The 19,003-nt window shown below is 48.7% G+C and overlaps 1 protein-coding gene across 1 annotated transcript in view; it reads right to left on the bottom strand.

The window, feature by feature from the left end:
* Positions 1-19,003, bottom strand: part of TM9SF2 (transmembrane 9 superfamily member 2) — a 402,149-nt gene that overhangs the window by 198,015 nt on the left and 185,131 nt on the right. Inside the window, exon 8 of the mRNA XM_078657617.1 lies at positions 18,742-18,821. Within this exon, the coding sequence (XP_078513743.1) occupies positions 18,742-18,821 (80 nt within the window). The remainder of the gene's footprint in view (positions 1-18,741; positions 18,822-19,003) is intronic.

Here is a 19,003-nt window from a genome sequence, read left to right as displayed (position 1 = left end):
TACCGTTTTTTTCGGGAGACCTGGGGGCACGCTGGGTGGGTGGAAATTTGTTGATCCACGCAGATTCCAGAACTTTCCACCACAGAAATGTGAGGAAAATGTGTTTTTTTGGTCAAATTTTTATGTTTGCAAGGGATTCTGGGTAACAAAACCTGGGGGTAGGCAGGCGAGTCACCCCATCCTGAATTTCCCTGGGTGTCTAGTTTTCAAAAATGTATAGGTTTGCTAGGTTTCCCTAGGTGCTGGCAGAGCTACGGCGCAAAAACAAAAGGTAGTCTTTTTGTCCGAATCGTGCTAAATTTCACTGGGAAATTGAGGTGCGACCATGCTGCGTTTTGCGCTGTTTCATGTCGCAGCCACTATGCCTACCCACGCAAGTGAGGTACCGTTTTTTTCGGGAGACCTGGGGGCACGCTGGGTGGGTGGAAATTTGTTGATCCACGCAGATTCCAGAACTTTCCACCACAGAAATGTGAGGAAAATGTGTTTTTTTTGGTCAAATTTTTATGTTTGCAAGGGATTCTGGGTAACAAAACCTGGGGGTAGGCAGGCGAGTCACCCCATCCTGAATTCCCCTGGGTGTCTAGTTTTCAAAAATGTATAGGTTTGCTAGGTTTCCCTAGGTGCTGGCAGAGCTACGGCGCAAAAACAAAAGGTAGTCTTTTTGTCCGAATCGTGCTAAATTTCACTGGGAAATTGAGGTGCGACCATGCTGCGTTTTGCGCTGTTTCATGTCGCAGCCACTATGCCTACCCACGCAAGTGAGGTACCGTTTTTTTCGGGAGACCTGGGGGCACGCTGGGTGGGTGGAAATTTGTTGATCCACGCAGATTCCAGAACTTTCCACCACAGAAATGTGAGGAAAATGTGTTTTTTTGGTCAAATTTTTATGTTTGCAAGGGATTCTGGGTAACAAAACCTGGGGGTAGGCAGGCGAGTCACCCCATCCTGAATTCCCCTGGGTGTCTAGTTTTCAAAAATGTATAGGTTTGCTAGGTTTCCCTAGGTGCTGGCAGAGCTACGGCGCAAAAACAAAAGGTAGTCTTTTTGTCCGAATCGTGCTAAATTTCACTGGGAAATTGAGGTGCGACCATGCTGCGTTTTGCGCTGTTTCATGTCGCAGCCACTATGCCTACCCACGCAAGTGAGGTACCGTTTTTTTCGGGAGACCTGGGGGCACGCTGGGTGGGTGGAAATTTGTTGATCCACGCAGATTCCAGAACTTTCCACCACAGAAATGTGAGGAAAATGTGTTTTTTTGGTCAAATTTTTATGTTTGCAAGGGATTCTGGGTAACAAAACCTGGGGGTAGGCAGGCGAGTCACCCCATCCTGAATTCCCCTGGGTGTCTAGTTTTCAAAAATGTATAGGTTTGCTAGGTTTCCCTAGGTGCTGGCAGAGCTACGGCGCAAAAACAAAAGGTAGTCTTTTTGTCCGAATCGTGCTAAATTTCACTGGGAAATTGAGGTGCGACCATGCTGCGTTTTGCGCTGTTTCATGTCGCAGCCACTATGCCTACCCACGCAAGTGAGGTACCGTTTTTTTCGGGAGACCTGGGGGCACGCTGGGTGGGTGGAAATTTGTTGATCCACGCAGATTCCAGAACTTTCCACCACAGAAATGTGAGGAAAATGTGTTTTTTTTGGTCAAATTTTTATGTTTGCAAGGGATTCTGGGTAACAAAACCTGGGGGTAGGCAGGCGAGTCACCCCATCCTGAATTCCCCTGGGTGTCTAGTTTTCAAAAATGTATAGGTTTGCTAGGTTTCCCTAGGTGCTGGCAGAGCTACGGCGCAAAAACAAAAGGTAGTCTTTTTGTCCGAATCGTGCTAAATTTCACTGGGAAATTGAGGTGCGACCATGCTGCGTTTTGCGCTGTTTCATGTCGCAGCCACTATGCCTACCCACGCAAGTGAGGTACCGTTTTTTTCGGGAGACCTGGGGGCACGCTGGGTGGGTGGAAATTTGTTGATCCACGCAGATTCCAGAACTTTCCACCACAGAAATGTGAGGAAAATGTGTTTTTTTGGTCAAATTTTTATGTTTGCAAGGGATTCTGGGTAACAAAACCTGGGGGTAGGCAGGCGAGTCACCCCATCCTGAATTCCCCTGGGTGTCTAGTTTTCAAAAATGTATAGGTTTGCTAGGTTTCCCTAGGTGCTGGCAGAGCTACGGCGCAAAAACAAAAGGTAGTCTTTTTGTCCGAATCGTGCTAAATTTCACTGGGAAATTGAGGTGCGACCATGCTGCGTTTTGCGCTGTTTCATGTCGCAGCCACTATGCCTACCCACGCAAGTGAGGTACCGTTTTTTTCGGGAGACCTGGGGGCACGCTGGGTGGGTGGAAATTTGTTGATCCACGCAGATTCCAGAACTTTCCACCACAGAAATGTGAGGAAAATGTGTTTTTTTGGTCAAATTTTTATGTTTGCAAGGGATTCTGGGTAACAAAACCTGGGGGTAGGCAGGCGAGTCACCCCATCCTGAATTCCCCTGGGTGTCTAGTTTTCAAAAATGTATAGGTTTGCTAGGTTTCCCTAGGTGCTGGCAGAGCTACGGCGCAAAAACAAAAGGTAGTCTTTTTGTCCGAATCGTGCTAAATTTCACTGGGAAATTGAGGTGCGACCATGCTGCGTTTTGCGCTGTTTCATGTCGCAGCCACTATGCCTACCCACGCAAGTGAGGTACCGTTTTTTTCGGGAGACCTGGGGGCACGCTGGGTGGGTGGAAATTTGTTGATCCACGCAGATTCCAGAACTTTCCACCACAGAAATGTGAGGAAAATGTGTTTTTTTGGTCAAATGTTTATGTTTGCAAGGGATTCTGGGTAACAAAACCTGGGGGTAGGCAGGCGAGTCACCCCATCCTGAATTCCCCTGGGTGTCTAGTTTTCAAAAATGTATAGGTTTGCTAGGTTTCCCTAGGTGCTGGCAGAGCTACGGCGCAAAAACAAAAGGTAGTCTTTTTGTCCGAATCGTGCTAAATTTCACTGGGAAATTGAGGTGCGACCATGCTGCGTTTTGCGCTGTTTCATGTCGCAGCCACTATGCCTACCCACGCAAGTGAGGTACCGTTTTTTTCGGGAGACCTGGGGGCACGCTGGGTGGGTGGAAATTTGTTGATCCACGCAGATTCCAGAACTTTCCACCACAGAAATGTGAGGAAAATGTGTTTTTTTTGGTCAAATTTTTATGTTTGCAAGGGATTCTGGGTAACAAAACCTGGGGGTAGGCAGGCGAGTCACCCCATCCTGAATTCCCCTGGGTGTCTAGTTTTCAAAAATGTATAGGTTTGCTAGGTTTCCCTAGGTGCTGGCAGAGCTACGGCGCAAAAACAAAAGGTAGTCTTTTTGTCCGAATCGTGCTAAATTTCACTGGGAAATTGAGGTGCGACCATGCTGCGTTTTGCGCTGTTTCATGTCGCAGCCACTATGCCTACCCACGCAAGTGAGGTACCGTTTTTTTCGGGAGACCTGGGGGCACGCTGGGTGGGTGGAAATTTGTTGATCCACGCAGATTCCAGAACGTTCCACCACAGAAATGTGAGGAAAATGTGTTTTTTTGGTCAAATTTTTATGTTTGCAAGGGATTCTGGGTAACAAAACCTGGGGGTAGGCAGGCGAGTCACCCCATCCTGAATTTCCCTGGGTGTCTAGTTTTCAAAAATGTATAGGTTTGCTAGGTTTCCCTAGGTGCTGGCAGAGCTACGGCGCAAAAACAAAAGGTAGTCTTTTTGTCCGAATCGTGCTAAATTTCACTGGGAAATTGAGGTGCAACCATGCTGCGTTTTGCGCTGTTTCATGTCGCAGCCACTATGCCTACCCACGCAAGTGAGGTACCGTTTCTTTCGGGAGACCTGGGGGCACGCTGGGTGAGTGGAAATTTGTTGATCCACGCAGATTCCAGAACTTTCCACCACAGAAATGTGAGGAAAATGTGTTTTTTTGGTCAAATTTTTATGTTTGCAAGGGATTCTGGGTAACAAAACCTGGGGGTAGGCAGGCGAGTCACCCCATCCTGAATTCCCCTGGGTGTCTAGTTTTCAAAAATGTATAGGTTTGCTAGGTTTCCCTAGATGCTGGCAGAGCTACGGCGCAAAAACAAAAGGTAGTCTTTTTGTCCGAATCGTGCTAAATTTCACTGGGAAATTGAGGTGCGACCATGCTGCGTTTTGCGCTGTTTCATGTCGCAGCCACTATGCCTACCCACGCAAGTGAGGTACCGTTTTTTTCGGGAGACCTGGGGGCACGCTGGGTGGGTGGAAATTTGTTGATCCACGCAGATTCCAGAACTTTCCACCACAGAAATGTGAGGAAAATGTGTTTTTTTGGTCAAATTTTTATGTTTGCAAGGGATTCTGGGTAACAAAACCTGGGGGTAGGCAGGCGAGTCACCCCATCCTGAATTTCCCTGGGTGTCTAGTTTTCAAAAATGTATAGGTTTGCTAGGTTTCCCTAGGTGCTGGCAGAGCTACGGCGCAAAAACAAAAGGTAGTCTTTTTGTCCGAATCGTGCTAAATTTCACTGGGAAATTGAGGTGCGACCATGCTGCGTTTTGCGCTGTTTCATGTCGCAGCCACTATGCCTACCCACGCAAGTGAGGTACCGTTTTTTTCGGGAGACCTGGGGGCACGCTGGGTGGGTGGAAATTTGTTGATCCACGCAGATTCCAGAACTTACCACCACAGAAATGTGAGGAAAATGTGTTTTTTTGGTCAAATTTTTATGTTTGCAAGGGATTCTGGGTAACAAAACCTGGGGATAGGCAGGCGAGTCACCCCATCCTGAATTTCCCTGGGTGTCTAGTTTTCAAAAATGTATAGGTTTGCTAGGTTTCCCTAGGTGCTGGCAGAGCTACGGCGCAAAAACAAAAGGTAGTCTTTTTGTCCGAATCGTGCTAAATTTCACTGGGAAATTGAGGTGCGACCATGCTGCGTTTTGCGCTGTTTCATGTCGCAGCCACTATGCCTACCCACGCAAGTGAGGTACCGTTTTTTTCGGGAGACCTGGGGGCACGTTGGGTGGGTGGAAATTTGTTGATCCACGCAGATTCCAGAACTTTCCACCACAGAAATGTGAGGAAAATGTGTTTATTTTGTGAAAAACTTAGCTTTGCAAGGGATTCTGGGTAACAAAACCTGGTGGTAGGCAGTCGAGTCACCCCATCCTGAATTCCCCTGGGTGTCTACTTTTCAAAAATGTATAGGTTTGCAAGGTTTCCCTAGGTGCCGGCAGAGCTAGGGTGCAAAAACTACAGGTAGGCACTTTGCCAAAAAAGGGTCAATTTGTAACTGCTAAATTTAGGTGTGACCACGTTGCATTTTCCGCCGTTTCCTGTCGCAGGCACAAGGCCGACCCACACAAGTGAGGTACCGTTTTTATCGGGACACTTGGGGTAATTCAGATTTGTAAATCAACTGTTATTACCAATTGAGCTTTCATGCATTTCTCCCTTTGAATGAAAGACATTGAGTAAAAAAAAAATCTTTATGAAAAATGACCAATAATTCTCATGCTAGTATGAGTATTCCCAACTTTGAAAATGTGCAATTATATACTGTTTCTGAAGTCTATAATTTGTACCCAATTCAGAAATACATAGGTGTCTTTCATACAGATTATTCCATGTATACATTTTCCAAGACAAAGTGCACTATACCCAGTAAATGAAAAAATACCATTGCAAGTTGCTGCTCAGTTTTTGGATCTGGGTTCGTCGGGTTCTTGGTGAAACTACAAGTCCTATATATCCCCACAACCAGGAAGGTCTAACGGATGTAACGGTATATTGCTTTCCAAGAGCTGTCAAAATTAGAAAAAGTTATAGGTGAAAACGTTGAGACAAAAGGCTGTTTTTTTCAACAAAATTTCAAATATTCCAATATCTAACTGTTAGTTTCTATAACGAAACCTTCATGGATTTAGACAAATGACCCCTTTCTGAATTCAGAATTTTGTCTACTTTTCGAAAATGTAAAGCTTTCCAGGATCCATTATTGCTTTCAAACTCATTTCTACCATTAACTGGAAGGAGGTGGAAAGCTCTAAAAATAGCAAAAATAGGCTATGTCCCAGAAAAATGCCAAAACTGAGTGAAAAATTTCGGTTCTCTGACAAAAGTCTGTCATTCCCTGAAAGCTGAGAAAATGGAGATTTCAGCCCCACAAACCTTTTTGTGATACCATTTTCAGGGAAACACCCAGAGGCTTTCATTTGCAGCCCGTTTTTCCCATTTTTCTGAAAAAAACAAAAAAATCACTATATTTTGCTAAATTTCTGGGCCCCCTCCAAGGGAATCCACAAACCCAGGGCGCCTTTAGAATCCACATGATGTTGGAAGAAAAGGACGCGAATTTGGCGTGGATACCTTATGTGGTCAAAAAGTTACAAGGGCCTAAGCGCGCACTACTCCAAAACGCCAAAAAAAGCCTCAGCACAGGAGGGGAAAAGGCCTAGCAGCGAAGGGGTTAAATGCCTCCGTACTGTGATAACTATGTATGTCTTGAAACTCCTTGCGCTTCAATGTAGATGATTATTGCCTTGATTGTGATGATTGCCACCTGTTTCCCTGTTAATAAAAAGAATAAAAAAAAAAAAACAATGTATTGGTGAATCTTACACCATATGGAACGACACACTGTTGCAGTTTCAAAACCCCTTTTTATTGTCCTTATCAATTCATCTTCAATGCTGTAAAGCATATAATTATCTTTGTTTCTTCGTTATAGTGCAGACAAATTCAATGCGGTGTAAACATAGTCAAAATGTGGGATCTAAATCCCATCTTCAGGACAACACAGCTTTTAACTGAACACCACCTATCATGGTCTGCATATATGTGTCAGTAGCTTGCCTTCAGAGTCTGACTTACTGAGAAAGATTGTAATAGGTTTACAGCATTGAAGATGGTTAAATGAGGACAACAGAAAGATTCTGACACTGCAATAGTGTCCGCACATATACGGTGAAAGATTCACCAATATATGGTAGTTTCATGATTTCCTCCAACGGCTCATTGGTATTGAGGCCAACCAGTAAACATTTGAAACTAGCACAATAATTGGGAACCTCATACTTTTTCGGTTACCTCCAAGAGCCCCACTGTTTAAAAGTGATCCTGTCTCCTGTGTCGCAAAGTACGGCCACATACTCTCCCACACTAGTGTCCTCCTAGTCACTGCTTATGTATCACTTCCAAGCGGAACGCCACTGTACCATGAAATGGTCCCATTTCCATGTCCTTCCCTCCCTCCTCCACCTTCCTAGAGAACCAGCTGACCAATGTATGTGAAATTGCATGTATTACTTGCACTGTAAGAATTATTGCATTATATACAAAAGTGTAGTGTAGAGGGTGAATGCATGTCACACAAACAATAGTTGCATTTTGAAGTGAAGGTGTGTGTTAACTGTCTGATTACGCCTTTATTTAAAATTTGGTGTTACTCTCCGTTTGACTTGAAAAACTGATCTATGGTTTATGAACATGTTATACCAACTGCTAAAAAATAAAATAAAAAGAGAAATACTGGGGAATAACCCCACAATGTCCCATCAGCTTATTTACTTCAGCTTAATATACTGATCTAGAGATGCTCAAGACAGTAGTGGGACTAGAGAGCCCTTGCAAAAAGGTGTTTAACAATTCTATGCTGCATCAAGCAAGCCTGAACCTCTCCAAGGCATTTTTAGGAGCTCCTATTTTGCCCCCAACACTTCTGTAAAAAAAAAAGCCACTAAACATTTTACTGCTTGGATTTTCAAGTACACCAACTGAAAACTATATAATTTAAAGACCGTTCTAAAGAACCTATGAGTCTGACATACTAAATAGTAGCAATATTACTCAAAAACTGCTTCCCAACCATTACTCTATCCTCCGAGGACTCACATTAAAAGAGAAACGTTCTCCCTTTCTTCTCTTTCTCACCCTATTCCCACTTGAATCAATCTCTCTCAGCCAATGTTACTATTTCCCATTTATCTCGTCTTACTTACTGTTCCCCTTTTCTCCGCTTTGTTATACTTCTTTCCTTTGGTCTTCTCTCACTGTTGATTACCTCTTATTTACTGACATTCATCTACTTTCTTACTCTTATCCATCTTTGCCTACTTCTTCAAGTCTGGTTAAGTTGCATTTCCCACAGTAATTGATCACTTCAAACTTTCTTGTCCCTTGCTTGCCAGTCACCTCTGTTGTCTTAGCCCATCTCCCCCTTTCTTCTCAAAAGGTCACCTTGGGTGGCTGGGTGCAGAGTTGCTATTCAGCGTCGGTTGCCCAATGTTATCCTATGGGAGAAAAACATGTACTGCATTTGGGCACTTCACAGTAACTAACAGGACCAAGCTCCTGGACTTAAGGTAAGTATGGGGCAAAGTCCAAGGAAGCACCAACAGGTCACCTCAGATGGTACTGGGGTGGCCGGTTGCAGAGGTGCTTTTTAAGCGTCAGGTGCCAAAGGTTATCCTATGGGGATCGGTCCAGTTAAAAAGAGGCTGCAGGTTTGGACTGGGCGACCAGCCAGGCTGAACCAACAAGGGGGCTCAAGTCTTGCGTTGCTTATTGCCGTGTAGACACCTTAGGTCCTCTTTTCCACGAGCCAAAGGCGACGGGTGCAGAGGTGCTCTGAGGTGTTGTATTTTTGTCACTGGAGACACTCGTGGTCAAGAGGGGGTTCAAACAGAGGTTGCAAGCGGTGGAGGAATCTCCTCCTTGCAAACCCAAGGTGTGCTTTTTCTCTGGAAGGCCACGCTGGCACAGTCGGTCTACTTCAATTTGGGCTTGGAGCGAGTGGTGCAGTGGTTCTGGCCGGTGTCAGGTTTACATGATCCTGGAGTCCATACAGTTCTTTCTTTGGTACCTGCAGGGTTTAGGGGAACAGCTCTGCTGCTACACTGGAGTTCCTGGGTCTGCGTAGAAGTACTAGCAGTCCTCCCAGGCTCTTGGAGGCACAGCATCTTGTAGGTTGAGTCGACTTTGATGAAATTGTCAGGGAAGAGACGAACAAGCCAGCAGGACTGGTGCCAAGTCAGTTGCTTCTTCCTCAGTTCTTGTTTTAGCGTTTCTTTAGTACTCCTCCTTTTGGGTCGGCAGGATCCGATTTCCTGGTGCTAGGGGCTCCCCTAAATACTAGATTTAGGGATGTTAGGAGAGTGTAGGGTAGTAGCCAATGGGCTACTGACCCTTGGGTCACTACGCCCCCTCTATGACCATGAAGTGGGCATAACCCTGTCCCAGAGTTCCTAAGTTTGCCATCACAAAGATAGCAGACTCTGAAATTTCGTATTCAATTGAGGTAGCCCACCTTATGGGTGGAACTAGCCTGAGAGTCAGCACGCCTCTCTGACTACTAATTTTCCCACTTGTACATGCACCAAAGTGGCCCTGGACAGGGCTGCGGGGATATCCTCTCCTGGGAGGGAAGTCAGATTTGCATACCAAAGGCAATGGGTTCTTTGAAGCCCCTTTGCCTTGGAATGGCTAATTCGCAGGTCATCGTGTGGGAAGGGGATGAAAACATCCTCTGCCCGCGCAGGCTTTGTTTCTGGCCTCCTGATAGCAAAGGCACTCACCCCTGGGGTCAGAAACTCAGCTGTGGTGGCAGGCTGGCCAGAACCAGTCAACCGACTGGCTGCCAGTGCGGAAAAGAATCCTGTTTAAATCACTCTGCGTGATCTTTAAAGCACTGCACGACATTGGTCCCCACTGCCTGATTCCTCTCTTCCAGTGGTATAAACCAACCCGAGCGTTACGATCAGCCGAGCAGAGGCTGGTTGTCATCCCTAGATTTAGGAAAGTTCGCTGGGGAGGCAGAAGTCTTTCCCTAGGCGCCGCCAAGGCCTGGAACGCGCTACCGGCCAATCTAAGACAGATCCCCGACCTACTCAAGTTCAGGAAGGCTCTCAAAACGTGGCTTTTCTCTCGCTAATGCCCCTGCTCACCCCCACTAGCGATCAGCCAGCGCCAGGACACCTCCGGGTAACAGTGCGCTCTAGAAGTGTCATAAATAAATAAATAAACCGTCACACTAGTAGGTGGTAGGTTTTCGGAGGGCAACTCTAAGGTGCCCTCTGAGTTGAAGTATTAATGAATCCATCACTGAAATCAATGTGGGCTTATTAATGCATCATCTCTGGTGTCAGTGAAGCGATCATGTAGCTGGGGAACTTGTTTTCACCAGTGTCTAGCACATGTAGTTACAATGGCTTCCCTGGTCACTTGTACTGGCAGTAATGGAACTAATCAGCACAGGGGGTCCACCCATGTAGTATAGTGCACCCTGCCGCAGGGCTGTAAGGCCGGCTGTAGGGGTGACATTGCTATACTGCATGCAGTATCTGTGGCATTGCACACAGAGATTTACTAGGGACTTACAGGTACTGCTTAAGGTCTTGCCAATTGGGGTCACAACAGTACAGTCTTGGGAAAGATCTGGTACTGGAGCCCTGCATTTCGAGTTAAAATTGCATCAAATGCCAGGCAAAATGTGTGGTTGACAATGTCAAAAAGGGGCACATTTCTACAATGACCATATAGTGACAAAATTATAACTAGGAAGACCCAAAAATCGAATTTGAAATATGATCTCTATTTAATTAACGAAAAGTCACTCTCCGTTCATCAGCCTCGGGATGAAGGGTGGTGTAGAGGAGGCGTGGCTTGGGAGCCGATGGCGGAGGAAGCGTGAGCCTGCAGCTCGGCTCCGACCCCGCTGGTTATCCTGCATTGGGGGATGCTTGAACCCCCCCAAACTGATCCCTGGTGGTGTAGTGGGGAGTAGGCAGCTGCCCCTGTGGATTGACGACGCTGGGTGCCTCCTGGGCGCGTGGGGGCCCCGCAGTGAGTACCGGACCGTAGCACTGCGGCGGCTCAAGATGCCGGCGCCTGAGGCATCCTCGTAGCGGAGGAACACCGGAGATCACTGGCTGGCCCTGCCTGGCACACCGGAGGTGAGGTCTGGACCTGCTGACGCTGGGAGGCGGCGTGGAGGAGACCTCTTGTTGGCCCGGACTATTCGGGAAGGAGTGCGGTGGCGGCCCGCGGCTGCTCCTGGCAGGGAGACGTCTGGAGGCGGTATCGGCCTACGTCCTGCAGACGACTGTCCTGAGCGGAGGAGCGAGGCCCCTGTAGAACTGTGTGCGCTGTTCCCTCCCCCCCCCTTCATTTATCTCCGTTCTTTCTCCCCCCCCTGGCAGCGGTATATTGGACGATGCGGGTGGCGGCGCAGCCCGGCTGGCGGACTGCTGGAGTGCCCCATATAACCTGAGAGGGAGACGCCGTGGGGGCGCATCGATCGAGCGAGGGGCAGGCGGCGGGGCATCGGACTGCTGCTCCTGCGGGGGAGACATTATCGCGGAGAATCAGTACACGACCACCCGCTGCCCTGTGAAAGGACCTGTGGCCGAGTGCCTGCGCTGACTCCCCGAGGTGAGCCGAGGGGAGGGATGCGGCTGGGGATCGCGCCCTACTCTGCCCCCTTCCCCCCCTCCCTGATAGCGCTGCGGGACCTGCGGTGGGGACCCTCTGAGGTGACTGTTGGGCTGCTGGACTGGAGCAGCTGGCAGGGCTTGGCTGGCGAGGACGCCTTGGGGCCCCTTTTCACGGCGATACTGGGCAAGCCATTGACGCGGCACCTGCGCTGGGAGGCGCACTCCTTTCCTGCCCCGCGGAGGCCACTACCGGTCTAGCTGGTCGCCCTTGCCCCACAGCGCCTGGACCTGGAAATAGGTGCACTGTGAGCGATTAGACTGTACTGAATACAGGTGACGCGGCTTGCGGGTGTCCTGGTGGGCTACAGCTGGGCCTACTTACTCTTCGCCTCCCTCGGCAGTGAGCGCAAACGACGGCTCATACGGGGCAGACAGGGGAGCCCACCTCCTGAATTGGGCTGTGTCTGTGGACGCTGGACATGGGGAAACCCCGGGTGAAGCAGGGGAGGCTCTCTTTGGACAGTGTGGAGACAGATGTGGAGCGAGGGCCGCGAGACCCGGAGTCTGCCCCTCCCGTTTTACTACCACAGCACCAGGTGGACCAGATTTTACGGGCCATAACAGACACTAGAACGGCCCTCCAACAGGATATTGCGCAGGTGGCAACGTGTTTGGGACTCCTGAAAGCGGACCATGCTGCTAAATTGTCCGACAGGGTGCGGCAGATGGAGCTTAAGTTGGACGACGTGGGGCTTGCGCAGCGTAAATTGGATGCTCAGTTGGCGGATGTCGTGACCCGGCTGCAGACCCTGGAGAAGAGGGCTGACTTTGCAGAAGGCCGCAATAGAAGAAACAACGTCCGTGTGGTGGGCCTACCGGAACGGATTGAGGGGACTGATATGGTGGCCTACTTAGTGAACTGGTTCTGGGAGGTGGTTGCACCCAAAGGCCTCTCACAGTTCTATACGTTGGAAAGGGCCCATAAGGTGCCGGCGCGCCCGCCGGACCCTGGACGCCCACCTCGGTGGTTGTGCGCCTCCTTCATTACAGAGACAGAGATCTACTCATTCACAGGGCCAGGACCTCGGGCCTCTACACTGTGGACCATAGCAATGTCACACTGTTTCCGGACTACACGCTCGAGGTACAGCGGGGCAGGGCTTGGCGGTTAAGCGGGCGCTCCGTGATGAAGGCTTGCAATATTCTCTGATGTTCCCTGCTCGGTTGCGCATTGCCCTAGATGGCAAAACACACTTTTGCAATAGCCCTGAGGAAGCATGGACATGGCTGGAGGAATACAGAACTGACAAGGGGGAGGCTGGTCTACCATCACGACTACCGGCGCTGGAGCAGCGACTTCGACGGTCCCGCCGTAACCGGAGAGGGCGTTCGGTGCCTGGGGGCCCTTCACTGTCTCAAACAGAGGCGGAGCGACTGGCGGCGCTGCAGGCTGTTGCGATCATTGCTGGGACGGAGGCGTCCTCGCCGGTGCTACCCACGGGCTCTGAAAAGGAGGCAGATGAGACTGAGGCCGAGCTGTCAGGTTCGGGTAGCCAGATTCTTCCCAAGGTGACACTGGGTACGGCAGACGACATGGTGGATGCTCCATGACAGCGAGGAAAACAGATCTCTAACATGGGTGCTACTGATCTGTACTTCCTGAGATTCTAGGCGGCGAACAGCTGGGGACCGAGCTGCTGGGGACCGAGCTGCTGGGGACCGAGCTGCTTGGGGCCCCGGGGGCTGGGGAGAAAGCCTGGCCGTTAGAAAGTCTTTATTCTACAGAATGGGGGGCGCTGCCGCCTCTCTCACTGGGGAGTTGGATGTTATTGAGGGGTTGGTGCTGGGGACATTGGCTGACTATTGCTGCTTTGCTAGGTTCTAACCCACCCCCACCGGATGGTTCACAGTTAGTATGCCTCGGACTTCGTTTGAAGGCATTTGTTGGGGTCAGTTTGGATGGGATTCACTAAGTTAGTGCCTGTTCTGGGGAGGGAGGGTGGTGCTCTGGGTGGGCTTGGGATTATCGGGGAGGTGGGGGGGTTTTAGTTTTGGGATTGTACTCACCGGCGTGTCTTGGCAAGAGCAGCGAGTTATTGTGTTTTTTCCAAACGTCTATGGGGCTGTTACCTGATGTTAAATGTATGACTTGGAATGTGCGGGGTTTACACTCCTACTTAGTACGCAGGGGCGCGCAGATAGTATTCCTGTAGGAGACGCATCTGACTAAAGCTGAAGGGATAGCGCTGCAGCATAGATGGCGAGGGCAGCTTTATTTATACTACCTATTCGGCTTTTGCGAGGGGGGTGCAGATTTGGATTAGGGCTGGGGTTCCTTTCCAGATGCCTGAACAAATGGTTGATCCGGAGGGCCGCTATGTGGTGGTTGCGTGACGTCTTCACGGGCGGGATGTGACCCTCTGCAGTATATATGCCCCTATCGCGGAACAGACGACTTTCTTCACTGGCAAGCTATTTCACAATCCCGGTAATGATGGAGGGAGATTTTAACTCCATAGCGGACGTGACCATGGATAGATCCGCCCCCCCGCTACCTGACACCCCCATTCATAAGCTTTCAAAGGTCAGATCAGATAGTTGGGGATTTGTAGATGTATGGCAGACAACACCCAGATGAACGCGATTATTCCTACTTTTCGGCCTTGCACGAGTTGCATGTGAGGCTTGATGCAGTTTTATGTAGCACCGACCTGGCTACTATGGTGGTTCGTAGCGAATACCTGGCGCGCACCATCTCCGATCATAACCTGCTATTGGTGAGTTTCTGCTGGGCCCTGGAGCGCCCGGCCGTGCCGACCTGGCGACTGCGTCCGGAGATGCTAGAGGACCCAATCTTCCGCGCTGAGCTGGAAACGGGAATTGAGCATAACTTTGTCGATAATGAGGGTACAGCTACGACAGCTGCCCTGGAATGGGATGCCTTTAAAGTGGTGATCCGGGGCTTGTGTATTACCAAATGGGTGGGCGTACGGAAGTTGCTATTGCAAGAAATCAACACTGCAGAACAGACACCTAGAAAGGCAGAGCGAACGCACTCAACTAACCCTGAGGCGCGGGACCTAGTGTTGAGATCAAAGGAGGCCCTGGTGGTAGTCATGGAACGCTTGAGGTGTTTTGACCATAGAGCTTACCTGGCTAGGGCGCATGCCGAGAGAGATAAAGTGGGTACCTTATTGGCGTGGTTGGCCGACCGCCTCCCCCAAAGAGCTCCCATTCTAGCGTTTAAACTCCCCGGCGGGAGAAACAGAATATACTGAGTGTCAGATTAATACCCATTTTCGCAACTATTAAGAGGATCTGTATGATAGCAAGTTGCGGACCGGTGAGGCGAACATCCGAGCTTTTTTGGATGATTTGGAGCTTCCCGCACTAGATGCAGAACAGGCGGACTCCCTTGGCCGCGACATCACACTGTCTGAAATTAGATGCGCTATCAAGTATATGGCACGAAACAAAACTCCGGGAATCGATGGCCTGCCCATAGAGTTTTATGCGACATATGTTGAGCTTCTTGCCCCTAGATTATTATTGGTCTTTAAGGAGGCTAGAGAACTAGGGATATTACCGACCTCGACTAGGGAAGCTATCATCATTCCCCTACTGAAACCAGGGAAAGCCTCTACTGACCCCGCTGCATATCGCCCCCCGTCTATGCTCACCTCTGATTACAAGATTTTGAGTCGTGTGCTGGCTACCAGACTCCTCCCGCACATGGTACGTTTGGTTCATCCTGATCAGGCTGGCTTCAACCCTACTCGTAATACCGCAGGCAGTGTGCGCCGATTGATACGCATTCTGGGAGGGGACCACGATGGGGACCCAATGGCAGCAATCCTGCCTGCGGATATTGCGAAAGCGTTCGATAGTTTGGAATGGCCCTACTTATTTTTTGTTATGAGAGCCTTCGGGCTTGGGGAAGGTTACGTTCGCTGGACCGAAATATTACACTCCTCGGCGTGCGCTAGAGTGAAAGTGGGGACGGTCGTCTCTTCCCCCTACCCAGTGGGGCGAGGCACGCGACTGGGGTGTCCGCTATCCCCGTTATTGTTTGCCCTGGCCAGAGAGCCAATGGCTATCAGCGCTAGACTGGGGAGGGCGTTCCAAGGTTTACAACTCCGAGGTCAAACACATTTTATCTCGCTATATGTGGATGATCTCCTGTTGTTTTTAAAAGACACGGGAGATGGCTTGGAGGGGGCTCGAGCACTGCTCCACAAGTTTGGGGACATTTCTGGACTCAGAGTCAACTGGGCGAAGACTTGTGTTTTCCTGGTCGACCCGGCATGCAACCCACCTGCAGGTGCGCAAGACAGTGCTTGGGACACATATTTATCATACCCAGGAAAACCTACTGGACGGTAATATTGGCCGGGCAATGCGAAGCCTCAAGAATAGCGTGCAGTTCTGGTGTACATTGCCTTTATCAGTGGCAGGTCGTGTTGCCCTATTAAAGATGGTAGCACTTCCCCGGCTACTTTATTATTTCCGAACGTTACCGGTGTGGATACCCGCCTCCTTATTCCGACAGCTCAGGTCTATGGTGGGTGGTTCCATTTGGAGGAGCGGAAGACGGAGAGTAGCACTTGATACATTAACGCGCTCGAGAGAAGCGGGGGGGTCTTGCGGTCCCTGACTTCGAATTATATTATCTAGCCGCACAGTTTCAAGGGCTTACTCAAGCGGTGGCGCTGGAATTCAGAGGCCCTGAAAGAGACTATGAACCGGAGGTACCTCGGCATGTGCTATCGTTTATTATACTCCAGCAGAAATTGCACGTGAATTCGCTGTCCATTGAGGAACGCACTCTGCAGCTTTGCTGGAAATGCTGTTATAGCAGAGTCAATGTGCGAAGCCCCTATGCCCCGGAGATACCCTTGGGTATGTGTACCGCCCTTCCACACGGCGGGGACTGGCTGGCCGGCCCTCGCGGAGTGGGAGTCTCTCGGACTACAGGTGGTGGGCGACCTGTACGACGATGGCACGTTATTACCCTATGGCGAGTTGCAGGAGATATTCGGGCACCCGCGCGGACACTACTTACTCCATTCGGCCCGGACAGCTGCAATACAAAAGTACTGGGGCGAGGGCCTTTCGGAACTGCCGGTGAGCTCGGTGTGTCAATATGTGGTGATGGCAGCGGACACCTACAAGGCTGTCACCTGTTTATATAGACATATGCTTGGAGAGGGATCGCAGCCTCTGCAGAAACTGCGCGACCAATGGACGACAGATATTGGTAGAGACATACAGGACCCAGCTTGGTCGCAGATCGTTAAGAGGGCATGGAAGAGGACCAGAAATGCCAGATTTCAATTGGTTCATTTCTTCATACTGCATAGGGCCTACCTCACCCCGGCGAGGATCAACCAATATTTTCATGTAGACACAGCGCAGTGCCCCCGCTGCAGGCTTGCGGATGCGGGCCTATTGCACATTCTATGGGATTGTCCACAATTGGGCACATATTGGGAAGATGTAGTGGAGTTACTATGCAATATCACAGAACGGCAGATTACTCTGGATAAGAGTACCTGCCTATTACATTGGTTTCCCCATATCAGTAAGACCAAATTAACGAGTAAATACCTAGATCTGGGGCTGGTGTTGGCCAAAAGGGAAATCACAATCCATTGGAAAGCTGCGGGGGCCTAGTTTTGCTAGATGGAAGGCCGCACTGCTTACATGGGCAGGGAGTGAGTGTGATTCGCCTGCAACATGCCTAGAGGTCCCACAATGAGAAAGCGATAGATGCAGCCCGGGCGTGGGAAGCCCTAGTTACAGAATTGAAGGCTACAGATGCGGACTCTAGATCAGAACTGAGCGAGCATTCGGGGGGTGGAACTTAGTAGATGACTGCAACAAAACAAGAGACGAAATGTATGAATATGCTTCCTTTCCTATTATAGTCATGATCTTCTATAACAGTTGCATGTATAGTACCCTGAACAGTCATGTTGCTCCAAGTGGTTATTGAGATAAGTTACGCTGTGAGAGTGGGCGGGTGAGGGAGGGTTACGGGGGGAAGAGTAGTTGAATTAATACTATATAGCTCTACAGCACATGTATAATTATGGTGCAGTTGAATACATTATTAATATTACGAGGATGTTGGGGCTATTTAAGTGTTATTGGACGATGGTTTATTACTTATCCTGGCCTCGTACTTAGACTGTACCATTGCATGCCATGTGGTTTTATCACTATCTCAAACTAGACAGTAGTGCCTGTCTGAATGTAATTAACTACTGGGCGTGTTGTTTGTGGTTGAAAGTCAATAAACATATATATTTTTTTTTAAATGAAGGATGGTGTATGTCCCGCTCGATTCACTGTCAATTGAAATTTACAAAAAGATGCATGCACTGGGCGCCAAAGCCAATTTGCTCCATTAGGAACTTAGTAGCACATTAATGTAGCAACATTTAAAGTTTTGAAGAATTCTAGGCTATGTACTTGAACAAAAAAAAAAAAATGTTTAAAATGCCACATAACTCAAGAACGTTCATCCAACAGAGGCGGAGATCTAGCTTTCAAAGCAGCATCCTTTCCCTGCAAAATTATTAAATTTCCATTTGCTCAAGTCAGCCCCGCAGAGATTACATAAAAATGGTAGGCGAAAACTCACCATTTACCACTGAAAGCTAAAGTGGGAGACACCTGACATACAACAGGGTCTTGCACACACAGGCAAATGATCTGGACAGACACACTGAGCATGTTATGAGCAGTTATGATAAGAATAATGAATCAGATCAGGAAGTGGGCCATAAAGGAAAGTGGCCAAATATGAATCCTGAACAAAACCGGCGAGGCTCCTCCTGCCATTGTACTAGGTAGGGATAACCAAATGAGATACAGATAAAGAAGTGTAAGGAAAGGTCCCCCAACCCATAATACAATACTAATGTAGCATTTCGAAACACGGTGCACATGAACAGGGACAGACTTTAATTCATGCATACAAACAGGAAAGAAATCTCAGGTAACCCTAGTTCCAGGAACATACACTGGCATTTAAATAGGTTCCAATGGCACAGTTTAGTGTAGACAGAAGTTTTCTTCTATTTTAATGGGATGCAGAATCCAGACCTATATAAATCTAGTCTTTCAGCTGGTTTTAGAATTGGTGTTGGACCCTAGTGTTTAACTATTGTCTACTTTGTTTTGTTTCCAAACCAAGAAAAATAATTTAAAAGCCAGTATAATTTTCAGCGAACAGTAACTGAAACTATACCTGAAAAAACAGCTCTCATGTGTGTTTAGTTGAAAACCTCTAGATAAAGGACTTACTCACCTAAACCACTGAATATGTGTGTGAGGCATGGATTCCAAAATGTAATCCCATCTTGAGGCCCATCGAATGTTCTTGTCCTCCTGAAAACAAAAGATCTCATCAAGTACAAGGCTGTGACAGATCTTACAGGCTGTCAAATATGCTAACTGGTTTTGATGCAATCCCTTACAAGCAACCCCGTCCATTTCAACCATTCAAAGAAACATATTGTGGAGTCTTTAATAATTCTCTTCAAATTAGATATGGGAGTTCACAGAATACG

Source organism: Lissotriton helveticus, chromosome 8, assembly GCF_964261635.1.
Source record: "Lissotriton helveticus chromosome 8, aLisHel1.1, whole genome shotgun sequence".
Taxonomy (NCBI): domain Eukaryota; kingdom Metazoa; phylum Chordata; class Amphibia; order Caudata; family Salamandridae; genus Lissotriton; species Lissotriton helveticus.
This window is presented reverse-complemented; position numbering and strand designations above follow the sequence as displayed.